The sequence below is a fragment of the Balaenoptera physalus genome (genome assembly GCF_965194825.1).
Source record: "Balaenoptera physalus genome assembly, chromosome: 1".
NCBI lineage: Eukaryota > Metazoa > Chordata > Mammalia > Artiodactyla > Balaenopteridae > Balaenoptera > Balaenoptera physalus.
The window spans coordinates 48,581,768-48,596,878 of NC_138882.1; the positions used below are offsets into that span (position 1 = coordinate 48,581,768).

General features: G+C 37.4%; 1 protein-coding gene across 3 annotated transcripts in view; it reads right to left on the reverse strand.

Moving 5' to 3' along the window:
- DHX9 (DExH-box helicase 9) overlaps positions 1 to 15,111 on the reverse strand; it is a 54,573-nt gene that overhangs the window by 37,463 nt on the left and 1,999 nt on the right. For all 3 annotated transcript variants that reach the window (XM_082472610.1, XM_082472612.1, XM_082472611.1), the window contains exons 2-4: positions 13,891 to 14,023; positions 12,442 to 12,582; positions 76 to 187 (exon numbers count right to left, since the gene is read on the reverse strand). In XM_082472610.1, the coding sequence (XP_082328736.1) occupies positions 76 to 187; positions 12,442 to 12,582; positions 13,891 to 14,001 (364 nt within the window). In that variant the 5' untranslated portion in view covers positions 14,002 to 14,023. The remainder of the gene's footprint in view (positions 1 to 75; positions 188 to 12,441; positions 12,583 to 13,890; positions 14,024 to 15,111) is intronic.

The window sequence follows — 15,111 nt, forward strand, 5'->3', positions numbered from 1 at the left end:
TGAGAAAGAAAGATGATGACCACGCAAGATCGTGTATCTTATTCTCAGTCATGTGCACACATTCAAGTCCCTTACCTGCCTTGAGAGCCAGATGTGGAAGAGGTCCTCCCACAGCTGTTGGTAGACCTTCACCAGTATCTGCTGTGCTGTCAGGTGCATCAGTAATTGGGGGCCGAGGGGGTGCTACCTGCAAGAGGAAAAGTCAAGGCAGTGTCAGTAATTTTGCCTTCAGAGACTATCAAATTCTTTTATTCTTAGAGGAGGTCCACGTGTCACCCCTCCTCTCCTCATAATATTAACATCTTTGTTTTTTCAGTATTATAAAACTATTATGCTCTCATTTCAGGCAGAAAAGGATAGGGTAGTAAAAATATGCATAATTTTCCATCTGGAGATTACATAATTATGTAGATGAATACAGTTTTTCCACAAAAAGCGGGATCAGTTTATGCTGTATAGTTAATTTACCTTTTCCACTTAATATCTTTTTTTAAATAAAATATTTATTTATTTATTTATTTGGCTGTGTCAGGTCTCAGTTGCGGCACATGGGCTGTTCTCTAGTTGTGGTGCTCGGGCTCTAGAGCGCGCAGGCTCAGTAGTTGTGGAGTGCATGGGCTTAGCTGCCCCGCAGCACGGGGGATCTTAGTTCCCCGACCAGGGATCGAACCTGCATCCCCTGCACTGGAAGGCAGATTCTTAACCCCTGGACCACCAGGGAAGTCCCTCCACTTAATATCTTTATAAATATGTTCAACTTCCAAGAAGCATCTGTAAAGAGACGTCTACGTGGTAGACACTGTTATGGGTACTGAGGACAAAATAATGAAACAACCAGATGTTCTGTAGTTACAGAGCTATATTCAGACAGCTATATTCTAATTCTGTATTCTTACAGAGCTAAATAAACAACAAATAAATACACAGTATGTCAAGTATAATACAATACTACCAGAAATGAAAAATAGGGATTGTGGGAGATCACAGTCTCCATGTTAACAGACATTCAGATTGTAGCCAATCTTAAATCATAAAACAGCATTGCCATAAACTCTCTGTACTTTGGCTTATTTCTTTTGGGAAAAATTCATGAAAGGGAACTCCTGGGTTAAAAGGCATCAAGATTTTAAAAAGCACCATAGTGCTCTACAGAAAGGCTGACTTCCACGCTTGCACTCTATATGAGAACCTACTTCCCCATAGCCTCACCAATCCTCGGAATTACAGCATACGTCTTACATCTTTACCAGTATTAATTTTGTTTTGTTGTTATGGCGACTGGTTATTTTCATTTACATTTTCTTTGCCCATTATTCTATCTGGATAATTCATCATTCCCACTAATTTCTAAAAATTTAATATTTCAGTGCTATTCACTGTGTCATACAAGTTGCAAAATAATTTGTCCTTTTCCTTTTAACTTTGTTAAACGCTGTTTAACATTATTTTGTTTTTGTTTCCGCAGTCAAATCTAGTTTCTGCTGTGACACCTCAGTAAAATGGCCTTTCCTATCCTGAGACCGTTCTACGTTATTTGCATACACACATAGGCACATGTATGCATATACCACCCCTCCCCATCTTGAAACTAGTATCATGCAAATTTAGTTACTGCAAATTAAAAATAATTAAAAATCTTTATTAATATATAGTAGGAATGGCTAATACTTTTAACTTCTTCAAATTCTTCAGCAATAATTTTTCCTAATTACCCTTTTCCTCTAATTTACCAAATATTATGTTAAATTTATAGAACTTACTCAGGGAGAACGGACTTCCTGACAATGAGCTGGCTGCTGTCTTACAATAACACCCCCACCGGCTGACAACTTCCAGCAACACGCCCGCCCAAATACATGGCTCTACATTTCATCACTCTTCTATCTGCTGAGACGGTTCCCCACAGGTATCTCATGCTTCTTCAAGTTTTATTTAAACATTTTTTCAAGGATGCTTGGAGACCAAATAAACTTGCAAGATGAAGACAATATCTTCCTCCAGGGTAGGAGGCAGGTTTGTTTCCTAACAAAGATGATAAAGATAGCTGGCAGGTTTGCCAGCAGCCCCCCAACACTGGGGGCTTTCCTAAGCTCAAGTGCCTCAGCTGTGACACAGACCCACTGTGTCCTCAGCATCCACCTGGACCTACTCCACACCGTCCCCCAAGGGGTTCAGGGACAAGGGGGAACTGGGCAAACATGAAGAGTATGGTGCCTACTATCCCATGAGTAACAACATCCTTTGTCTCTGACTCAGAAGTCATGTATCTTCTGCCAGCATCTATGAAACTGTGGCAGTCTGAATCGTTAGCTTGCAAGTATGGTAAAATCTCAGACTCTTAAAAGAGTTCTTGATGCTATCCTTCAGTGAAAATCCATTGCACTGTTCTTACAGGTCTTACAAACTACATATGCACAAGTTCTTTATAATTTTTACTATTATAGTAAGATATTTGTCCAATTAAATTCTTTATAATACTTACACCTCATTTCTTTCTACATATTCCTTTTATTCCTTTTTATTTACTGAATTACACTGAGTAATGGTGGTGACAGTGGACACCTTGGTCTTGTTTTAACTTTACAGAAGTTCCCCTAGCGCAGGGCATCTCGAACTATCCGTGATGAAGAACTGGCTTTGAGTTTTTTCCCCTAATCCACTGGGAACAATATTTTCGTAAAATATACCAAAAATAAATTCCTAGAAATATGAAATAGAAAAACATAAAACACAAGCCCAAGTTTTCTAATTATTAGATTCAACAAATACAAGTTTACTGTCAAAACATGATTAAGTATTTCTAAATTCTTACTCATTTCTGTATTTACCTCCTCACAAACTGTAACAAACACTTTGAGCAGCACTTTGTTTTTAGTACAGTGTTCACTATTATTTTTAGATGATACCTTTTAGCATGTCTAGGAAGTATTTTTCTACTCCATTTCCTAAGTACCTTATTGGTAATAAGCACTTAATTCTGTCAAATGTGTTTTTTAAAACCTCTATTAAGTTGATCACTGAGTAGATATTTCTTCTAGACTCATCAATGTGATATAGTAAAAAAGTCGGATTACAGGGTTCTGACTCAGATCTGCTAGAGGTGTCATAAGATACGGTACGTGCACCAAATTACTTTTCTCAAATACGAAACATGCTGCATTCTCAAACCCATCTAACCACGTGAGTTTTTGATAAAGGACTGTGAATCTATTTACTTTTTTCTTAATTAGACTTGGGATGGACTATTTATCTTTTACAAAGAACATCAAAAATTTTTACTTATCACTTTTTTTTTTTAAATCATAGGTCTTTTTTAAAATAATTTTATTTATTTATATTTATTTTTGGCTGTGTTGGGTCTTCGTTTCTGTGGGAGGGCTTTCTCTAGTTGTGGCAAGCGGGGGCCACTCTTCATCGCGGTGTGTGGGCCTTTTGCTGTCGCGGCCTCTCTTGTTGCGGAGCACAGGCTCCAGACGCACAGGTTCAGCAGTTGTGGCTCACGGGCCTAGTTGCTCCACGGCATGTGGGATCTTCCCAGACCAGGGCTCGAACCCGTGTCCCCTGCATTGGCAGGCAGATTCTCAACCACTGCGCCACCAGGGAAGCCCGAAAGATTTCTTTATACAGACAGCATAGGGCTTGAGGCAAAGTACAGCCTACTCCTGGGACACCGTTAATAGCCAGGTCCCAGCAAAAAACCAGTGAGCAGCACTGGTGCCACAATGTTTACTTGTCTTTCCTCTTTCCACCACCTTGCCCACTCCAGGGCCACAATTCCATTCTACCTCGCTCTCTATCTACATCAACTTAAGAAAAAATTTCTTCAAGATTGAGGTTTTCTTAGTGGGACAACTTCCTACCTTCCAGTGATGGGGAGTATTATGGATTAAACGCCTGTGTCTCCCCAAAATTCATATATTGAAATCCTAACCTCCAATGTGATAGTTACCAGGAGTCGGGGCCCATGGGAGGTGATAAGGCCATGAGAGTGGAGCCTTCCTAAAAGGGTACAGTGCCCTTATTTAAAAAAAAAAAAAAAAAAAAAAAAGCAAAGCAGAGAGCTCTTTCACCAGACACTGAATCAGACAGAACCTTTATCTTAACACTTCCCAGCTTACGTAAGTGTGATAAGTAAGCCACTCAGTCTATGGTACTTTGTTATAGCAGCACTAAGGAAGGATTTCCTTTTTTACATTTACTGATCAATTAAGATTAAGATGCAGAAAAGGGTATTAAAAGGCGTGTCATCGTGCATAAACTTGGCTCTGCCCTAAGGAAGGTTTAATGACACGAGAAAATGTTTATTATATTAAGATAATCGAAAAAACGAGGTTATAAAATAGTATACGCAATTTGTATTCTATCATGTTAAAACACACATTTAAATATCTAAATAAAAATACATAGATTTTAGCGACACTGGCAATACTATGGTTTATTTATGTTGTCTTTTTTATAATCTTTATGTTTTCTAAAATTTCTGCAATGAACATGTATTAAACACTGTAAAAAAATGTTATTTTTTTACTTCTAGGACTGATAGTAAAACATGAACTACCAATAGATAAGCAAATAGACAATTCAAATAAAGAAGTTAGAAATAATTAACATTTAGAACAAATGGTCTACTTATTAATAACGAAAGAAACACGAATTAAAACACTATCGTTTTTTCTCTTAAATTAAATAATTTTTAAAAAGACTACCAAAACTACTAAATCTGTTGATATAGGTGATACATTGAAATGTACAATGGTTCAAGCATTCTGATAATCTTGCAATATTACATTAAGAATTCAACACAGTATTCAACATAGACTAACCTACAGATTGATGTGACCAACCCCCCACCCAACACAGGTGACAAAATAGGTTCATTATTTCAGAGGGCATATTGTTCTTAAGAATAAATCAAACAAAATCCCCATCAAAAACCAAAAAGATTTTCATCTAATAGAAGGAAGCAAGGCCAGAAAAACTGTTCACTGTACATAATTTAAAAGTTCAAGTTCAGGAAGAGAGACAAGTTGTACAGGGAAGTTTCATAAATTCTCACTGCAGTCACTTTTTTGGGGAATGCTTTGTTTAAAGTTGATTTATTGAGGTGAAAGGTTTTGTTCAAGATGAAATATACAGCTCCATGTCAAGTGATATCAAAAGATTAATTATGGTTTAGTCTAAGTAAAAGTTAAGGACTGATGCATTCATTACAAAAAAGATTCAAGTACCAATATCTGATAGAATGCAAAGCTTACAGAATAGTATGAACAAAGGATGGGATAACTATGGTATGGAACACTTAAGGGTATGGGACCATACCCTACTAAGTGAGGGAATGATTAAGGAGCAGCTGGAGAGACAGGAATAAAATCATGAAGACTGGGTAATAGAGAAGACAAAGGAAGAGTGTGTTGAGATGGAGGATGTGAACAATAAAGCTGGACACCGATTCGGTAAAAAAAAGGAGGGGTGGGGGATTATTAGTTTACATTAAGAACATTTTTTTTGGTATGGCAGAAAATACCACCACATGCAAAATCAAAGATATAAAGGACAAACTGGAAAAAAAAATATTTGTAACATATCACAGATAAAGGATTACTATTGCTAATATGCAAATAACTTAAAAAATAACAGAAAAATGGGTAAAATATATGAACAAGTTCATTGAAAAGAAATGCAAATGGCCCTTAAATGCCAAAAGATCTTCAACTTCACTAAAAATAAAAGGAAGGCAAATTAAACGTATACTGAGATATCTACCACAGACTGACAAAAATAGAGCAGTGGTGAGGTGGTAGACTAAGGTTTCTCTACCCTGACACTACTGACATTTTGGATAGTTAATTCTTTGTTGTGGGGGACTGTCCCTGGCCTCTACCCACTAGATGCCAGTAGCAGCCTACCCAAGCCCCCTTGGTCAAAAATGTTATCTATATATTGCCAATGACACCCCACCCTGGTGGGGGGCAGCTGCCCCTGTTGAGAACCACTGGAAATGACTGAAATGGTGAAAATTGCAAAATAATACAATTCCTATCCTATGGAGAGAGAAAACTGTAATAGCTTGCAAAATCACACGGGCATATATCCTTTGACCCAGCAATTCCATTTCAAGGAATCTCTCCCACAGACAGATTAGCAAAACTACAAAAATTCATACGCATACATATGCATAATACATAGGCTATTCATGTCAGCATTATAAGTAACAGTAAAAAGATAGTACAAAATTCCATCAATAGAGGCTAGTTGAATAAACTATGGTACTATGGAAGTGAAAAACACGTAGGTAAAGAAAAAGAAAAGTGTACACAATAAGATAGTGTTAATTTAATAAAGAGTTGTGGTAAGGGATATTAACATATATACATTTTTTTCTTTGCTTATAGTTAGAAAAAGGTTGACCAAAAACTATATAACAAAAACAAAAAACTGGAAGACGAAAAAGGATGGAGGAGGCAGGAACAGAAGCCAGGCTTTTCTAAATATACTTCTTTTGTTAATTTAACATCAAAACTATGTAACTATTTAATTCGGTTCTCCAATTTTAAAAAGGTGATCCCTAAAAATCAAAAGCAAAATGAAACAGATGAACCTGAGTATAGAGATGACAGTATGATCACAAACAGGAATTATTTCAAACTTTAAAGTGCAGTAATTTGTATGTCTATAGTAGGATACACCCTAAATATGAAAAGAATTGCAAAAAATGTTAAACTTTTCAGTAATCGTATTATTGGTGGTAGCAGTGGAATTTATAGTGTGAGACTGTTGTACATGTATTATTGAATAAAGCAACAGAGTAATTATGTTGGGGCACTGCAAGGAACCATGGTTCTTGGATTGGGGGAAAATGGACATACTGATCTACACTAAAGTTAAGCAAAAGCCCTGCAATTCTGAATTTAAACTGGAAGCATCAGGTGGAACTCAAAATATATCTTGTCTTGGAAAAATTTTTCCCAAGCTGTGTACACTGAAAAAGCTAAAACAATGACCAATTTAGCAGTAACTTCTGGCACTCAGTTTGTGGCCTCTAAAAATCAACCCCCGGTGAAAAGAACCAGGGATCTTAAGAAATGGCTGATTCCAGATCTGAGATAGGAAAATTCAAGTTGAGCCAAACATATGGCATGCCACAAAGCATGAAAGTGATCAAAGACTAAGGGGTAAGGTTAAATGAACTTAGAAATCAATGTGAAGAGGGTCCTACTGGTCCAAAATGGGACAACTTAAACATCAACAATAAAAATAATGGATTAAAATATGTTATATATCTGAACCAATGAGTTCATAATAATTTTGGGAAAAAACCTAGCTGGTGACCTTTGGAAGATGCTAGGGACAAACTTATTTAATTGTTAAAGGGAAAGAATCATAACATTTATCTTGCTTTTTCTGTATAAATTATACCTGAGTGACTAAATTATTGATAAGGAGAGGTTCTGTTTTTGTTTTTTTAAGGCAGTTTCTTGTTATAAAAGTATTCCAGCTAAAAATCAAAGGAATGTGCTAATGAAATAAATCTACACGGTGGTATCAATGGCTGCTAACATCACATCATGCACCTCCTCCTGATGGAAGTACAGACCATCATCTTTGGAAATTTCTTGCTCCTGCCCCTCTACCCAATCAAATCTGAATCTGATCAAGTCTCTAATCTAACTACCAAATATGGGAAATAGAGGAACAGAGAAACATGTTTTATGATACCAGAGGGATATAGCTGCAAAATCTAAACTGTGGGAAACTAAAGAATAAATAACATGCTTTCTTCAATAAACAAATTCCAAAGAAAAATTAGAGACAAAGGAAGAGGGAGAGAGAATCTAATGATTAAAAGACTAGATATCAATCAACTGTAGTATATGGACATCATTTGGAGCATGATTTAAATAACCTATTAAAAATGGATTTATGAAACAATCAGGAAAATCTGAATACTGAGGGTATTTGGGAATATTAAGAAACTATTCTTCAATTTTTTTTTTAGGTTTGATAACGGAATTGCTATGTTTTTTAAAGGATTATCTTTTAGGGATTCAAACTGAAACAGTAACAGATGAATGACAGGATGTTTGGGATTTGCCACAAAATAATCCAGAAGGAAGAATATAGATAGAAATTATAGAGATGAATCATGACTGGCCATGCTGAAAAGTGTTACAACTGGATTATGGGAACATAGGGGTTCATATCATTCCTATACTTGCTTTGATACACATTTGACATTTTCCACAATAAAAAAATTAAGTATCCTTTGCATTTAGAAACAGGTCATTTTTGGCAAGTGCATTCTGTTGAGTGAAAAGGCAAGTGAAGTGACACAAACAGGGTTTGGCAGGGATGGGGAGGTGAAATAAAGATGGTATCTAAAAGTAAAGACTGGCTTGTGATATAATATTTTTCCAAATTCATCCATTCATCATTCATTCATTCATCTAACCAAAAAATATTAAATGCCTGCTATATGGGCCAGGAACTATTCTAGATGCTAGAGACACAGCAATGAACTAAAAACAGACAAAAAAATCCTCTGCTCTCATGAATTTAATTCTAATATGAGGATCTAGGAGAAAAAATTAGGTTAGAAGCGGGTTTTTCAATCTCAGTATAACTGACATTTTGGGCTGGATAATCCTTTGTTATAGGATGCTCTCCTGTGCATTGTAGGATATCTGGCAGCGCCCCTGGCCTCTACCTACTAGATGTCAGTGTCACCACCACTCCCTTCCAGTTGTAACAACAAAAATGTCTCCACAAACTGCCAAACATCCCTGCGGGACAAGATGACTTCCAGTTGAGAAGCAGCGGGCTAGAAGTTAGTAAGTGCTATGAAGAAAAATGCAACAGTGAAAGGAAATAAGAAGTACCAGGGTAACAGCAGATTTGCAATTTTAAACAGGATGGCTGGGGAAGAGCACTACAGGCAGAAAGAATAGTTAAGTACAAAAGTCTTGAGGTGGAAAAGATGCCGGCATATTTGAGGAACTGCAAGAAGGCCAGTGTAGCTGGAAGAAGTGAGGGAGAAAGCAGAAAATGCATATTCAGAGCATTTAATGGGAAAAATCTGCATGTGCCAAAATGCTAACAAGAAAAAACTGTAAGTAGGATATTGTTTATGGTATGACCAAGTAAGCTCCTACTAGACTGACTCCTGCAGATAACATGAGCTCTAGGAAAATAAAAACAAGAACTAGAACACCCCTAAAACCCCCTCGGCTATACACAGGCACTAAAAAGTAAACAAAAGCTGGCAGCTTCTGGAAGGATCTTGAAAGGAGAAAGCAAGAAATAGCAAGGGTATAATTCCTGTTTATTATGCCTTTTAGCTCTAGGGAAGACCATGTGAGGCAGCTAAAACTCAATAGAAAACCCAGTCTTCCTGGCCTGACATATCAGAGGATAAGAATTTGGGGAAACCAAAGCTGCTAAAAAGTGGGAAAGGAATCCTGGAAAGGAAAGGAGGAATCTCAAATTCTGTGTATAAACTCTCCCCAAATCTCTGGCTAACCCCTGAACTACATATATACAGGAAAGACTCCAAGCCTCCTAGCGTAGGATCAGAAAACTGAAGTGAGATTTGAGCTATCACTCAGAAGACAGTGTTTGCAGTTTGAGTCCAACTAAATTAATTGCTTAACAACACAATAACAAAATAAATACTCTTTGGAGGAATAACATTATTTAGAGTCTCCACAGCATAATATTCACAATGCCCAGGATATAATCCAAAATTACTTGACACACAAAGAGGAGAAATCTCAAGAGAAAGCACAATCAACAGAGCCCAAACCTGAGATGGCCCGATGTTAGAATTAGCAGTCAAGGATTTTAAAGCAGATATTATAACTATGATCAATGACATAAAGGAAATTCACAGTCATATTATGAACATATGGTTATAATGAATGAAAAGGTAAGAAATGCTACCAGAAAAATGAAATCTGTTAAAAAAAAAAAGGTGATAATTCTAGAAATGAAAAACATATCTGAAAAAAAAAAATCACTGATGGACTTAACAGCAAAATGGAACTGAGAAAGCAATCAGTGAACCTGAATACACTGATTATCTTCAACATATATTGAACATACATATATATGAAATCATCTAATCTGAAGAGTAGAGAGAAAGGAGGAGAAAAAGAAGAGAGCCTCCAGGACCTTTGGGATAATATCGAAAGTTTAACATATACGTTAACATAAGAGTCCCAGAAAAAGAAGACAAAAAAATGAGGCAGAAAAAAATTTGTTTTTAATAATAGCCAAAAGCTTCCCAAATTGGGTGAAAGACATAAATTTACAGATTCAAGAATTTCAGCAAACCCCAAGCAGGATAAATACAAAGAAAACCATGCCTAGTTATAGCACAGTGAAACTGCTACAAACCAAAGATAAAAAAATGAAAGCAACCAAAGAAAACATTACATATAGGGGGAAATGATTTGATTACTGCTGACTTCTCATCAGACAACAATGGAAGTAAGACAACAACAGAATGTTATCTTTAAAGTGCTGAAAGAAAAGAAAACTGGCACCTCAGAATTGTATATCCAGTGAAAATATTCAAGAAAGAAGGTAAAATAAAAATATTTTTACATAAAAGAATTAAAGAGAATTTGCCACAGGCAGATCTACACTACAAGAGGGAGGAAAAGGCTAAAAAAACCCAGAACAGGTCATAACAGATGGAGCAAAGGCCAATAGCCTCCAACATTTGAAAGATATTTGCAACATTCTTTTCATAGCCAGAAAGAGTCTTCAAGGTCATCTTGTCCAACCCCTTCATTTTATAGATGGCTCAACCAATCTAATTAAAAATCCTGTAATTATCTAGTGGTACAGTAGACTAGAAAGTAAGACTCAATTTCTGGGTAAAAGCAATGGAAGGAAAAACACCATGTATATACCTTTATAACCAAGTCAGAATACAAAAACTCAGTGAAAAGTGTTAAAATTGATAGATTATTCCTAAAGGTTTTATAAAAACTGGACCTTTCATGTACTACCTAAGGCATCTACTTAAATCATAATGTGAATCTTTTTATAATATCAACAATACCTGAATTTTTGTGAAAATTCAAGTTTTCATTTTTTAATTAAATGACAAAGTTTCTTTTTTTTTTAAATTTAATTTATTTATTTATTTATATTTTTGGCTGTGTTTGGTCTTCGTTTCTGTGCGAGGGCTTTCTCTAGTTGTGGCAAGTGGGGGCCACTCTTCATCGCGGTGCGCGGGCCTCTCACTATCGCGCCCTCTCCCGTTGCGGAGCACAGGCTCCAGACGCGCAGGCTCAGTAGTGGTGGCTCACGGGCCTAGTTGCTCCAAGGCATGTGGGATCTTCCCAGACCAGGGCTCGAACCCGTGTCCCCTGCATTGGCAGGCAGATTCTCAACCACTGTGCCACCAGGGAAGCCCCAAAGTTTATTTCTTAAAAACAGTACTAGAAAGGGGTTTTTGCTGCATACTCCCAATATAATTAAAATGATCGTGGTATCAAAAACACAAGAATGATATTCCATTGCACCAAATACTACTTTGTCTCTACTATCTAAGGGAATGTCAATAGGAGGAAACGTATCTTAAAATGTTACTGACTTGGGGCTTCCCTGGTGGCGCAGCGGTTGAGAGTCCGCCTGCCAATGCAGGGGACACGGGTTCGAGCCCTGGTCTGGGAAGATCCCACGTGCCGCGGAGCAACTGGGCCCGTGAGCCACGATTACTGAGCCTGCGCGTCTGGAGCCTGTGCTCCGCAACAAGAGAGGCCGCAACAGTGAGAGGCCCGCGCACCGCGATGAAGAGTGTCCCCCGCTTGCTGCAAACGGAGAAAGCCCTCGCGCAGAAACGAAGACCCAACACAGCCATAAATAAATAAATAAATAAAAATTAAAAAAAAAAATGTTACTGACTTTGGGACTTCCCTGGTGGTCCAGTGGTTAAGGCTCCAAGATTCCAATGCAGGGGGCCCGGGTTCGGTCCCTGGTCAGGGAACTAGATCCCGCATGCCCAACTAAGGATCCTGCATGTTGCAACTAAAGATCCCACATGCTGCAACTAAGACCCACACAGCCAATTAATAAATATTAAAAAAAAAGTTACTGATTTTTATATTCTGTTTAAAATGTTGTCTTTGTAAGTGCACAGAATACAACAGGCTCTGAAAAATCAGTTTTGAATGAATGAAATATATAAAACCTTAAGACATACAGATTAAAGGGATCTCCCAAGCCCACAAGTCAGGTACATAATGAGAATAAAATCCAAATCTTCAGGAAATCATCCTAGTTCTCTGAGAAAACAAAATGCCAAGGTTCACTCTGGAACACAGTAATATACTATTTTAAAACAACACTGAAAAATTTATCACCCTGGGCCTCCACACATACTGGATTAGCATAACCTTATAACGTATGTCTCAAGTGCTTGGCCACACTTACCCCAATAGCTGGAACTTCTTCACTCTTTACTTCATTTATTCGAACCAAATAGTTAACAAAGTCTCTGGCAGCATTGCTCTGTGCATCCTTTTTATTGGTGGAATTACCCATGCCAGTGTAATTATATCCTTCCACTCGAACCTTTAACAGTCAAGAAAAAAATACCTTGAGAGACTGACCTGCGTAATTCTGGTATTTAAAAAATTCATAATTCACTAGTCCATTAAGAGACTACAGTTAACTGTTGGAAATATACTCTATAAACACACTGAAAATAACACACTTAAGAGAATTCACCAGTTGTCTTATTAAAAAAAGCTTAATTCGTGTTGTCTAGTAATAAACTAATTCAAAAACAAGAATGTTAACTTATGTGGCTCAGATATTCTCTTCTCACGTAACAGAATGTTCCAGTCTATGGCCATTACCACCCTGAATGCGCCCAATCTCGTCTCATGTAACAGAATGTTCCACATTAAAATCTGACTTGTAAGACCCAAGAACAAGCTCTCTATTTGTATTTATTTTAAAGTACTCTGACTTGAAGCAATCAAGAATTGACCTACTTTCCATGGAAGCAACCTAAATGCCCACTGACAGACGGATGGATAAAGAAGACGTGGTACATATATACAATGGAATATTACTCAGCCATAAAAAGGAATGAAATTGGGTCATTTGTAGAGACGTGGATGGATCTAGAGACTGTCATACAGAGTGAAGTAAGTCAGAAAGAGGAAAACAAATATCGCATATTAACACATATATGCGGAACCTAGAAAAATGGCACAGATGAACTGGTTTGCCAGGCAGAAACAGAGACACAGATGTAGAGAACAAACGTATGGACACCAAGGGGGGAAAGTGGGGAGGGGCGTGGTGGTGGTGGGATGAACTGGGAGATTGGGATTGACATGTATACACTGATGTGTATAAAATGGATAACTAATAAGAACCTGCTGTATAAAAAAATAAATAAAATAAAATTCAAAAAAAAAAGAATTGATATACTTTCTACTGGAATTAGTAAAACTACAAACAGCTGGTCCAACTTTTCTAATCTGCACTTCTGGTACTGTGGAAGCTGTGGAAGATTCACGTTCTAATTAGAATAACTTACCTATCAGATTGTTTTAAAAGTAATGCTCAGGGAATTCTCTGGAGGTCCAGTGGTTAGGACTCTGCACTATCACTGCCAGGGGCCCAGGTTTAATCCCTGGTCGGGGAACTAAGATCCCACAAACTGCGTGGTGCAGCCACAAAAAACCCAAAAAACAGTAATGCTCACTTGAAAATGATTCGTAATGAAGCAGACGTAACAGGCAAGTCACAGTAAAGAAGATTCCTCAACGTACAACACATTAACATTTTCAAACAGAAAACATTGTTCTTTTAATAATAAAATAAGCCTCAAAAGTCACATAAATGTAAACTGTAGTTTTTTAGTACCTCACACATGAATTTCTGCCTGTTTTTGTTCCCCACCGCTCTAATTTCATAGGTTGGGGTCATCTTCCTTTTGCCACACCAGGCATACAGAAAATTTTTAACGTCACCCATGATTCAAGTGTCTTCTTCAGACCTAAGAAACAAGTTAGTTAAAAACAGCATTATTTATAAGAACAAACACTGGAAATTACCAACCTGGAATTTACTGAAAATCTAGGTTAAGTACAGGATATTCTATCATGCTGCTATTAACACTGCCTATGAAGAAATTTTAATGACATAATTGGAAAGTCTATGACATGTTATAAGAAAAAGCAGGATACTAAAGTATGATCTGAACTACACAAAAAGTATGCATAGGTAAATCAAGACTGGAAAAGACATATCCCCCAAGCGTTATCTTCAGGTAACTACAAGCGGTTTTTCTCTTTTCTTGAAAGACATTTTATGTAACGTCCTACTTTTTACAAGAGGCACTTTATGTGTTTTATCTAATTTAATCCTTACAACAATGGTAGATAACATTATACACAGTAGATCCTACTATATCATCTTTTTACAGAGGAAGACACTAGGGCATAGAAAGTTTTAGTAACTTTTCTAAGTTATCCACTGTGGAGGCCTAAATTCAAACCCAAACTACTATATTAAAAAATGGTCATCAATCATTTTGTATATAAATCCAATAGTTTATCCTCATCTGGATTATGTCTCGTAACAGACTGCCCTCAAAGTTGTAGGCAATATATTATGTTACTAAGTCCAAATACAGCACTTAAACTGGAAACAGTAATCAACGAACTTAAATATTCTGTGCCAAATCTCTCCTTTAGGCTTTGTTATTCATTAAAATTTGAGAATATTATGTCTTCTTTAAGTGCAAAATACCATACTTGTTGGCATTCTCCCTCTACTCCAGGTTGTAAAATAGCAAAAAAGGGCTTCCCTGGTGGCGCAGTGGTTGAGAATCTGCCTGCTAATGCAGGGGACACGGGTTCGAGCCCTGGTCTGGGAAGATCCCACATCCGCGGAGCAACTAGGCCCGTGAGCCACAACTACTGAGCCTGCGCGTCTGGAGCCTGTGCTCCGCAACAAGAGAGGCCGCGATAGCGAGAGGCCCGCGCACTGCGATGAAGAGTGGCCCCCACTTGCCACAACTAGAGAAAGCCCTCGCACAGAAACGAAGACTCAACGCAACCAAAAATAAAAATAAATAAAAAA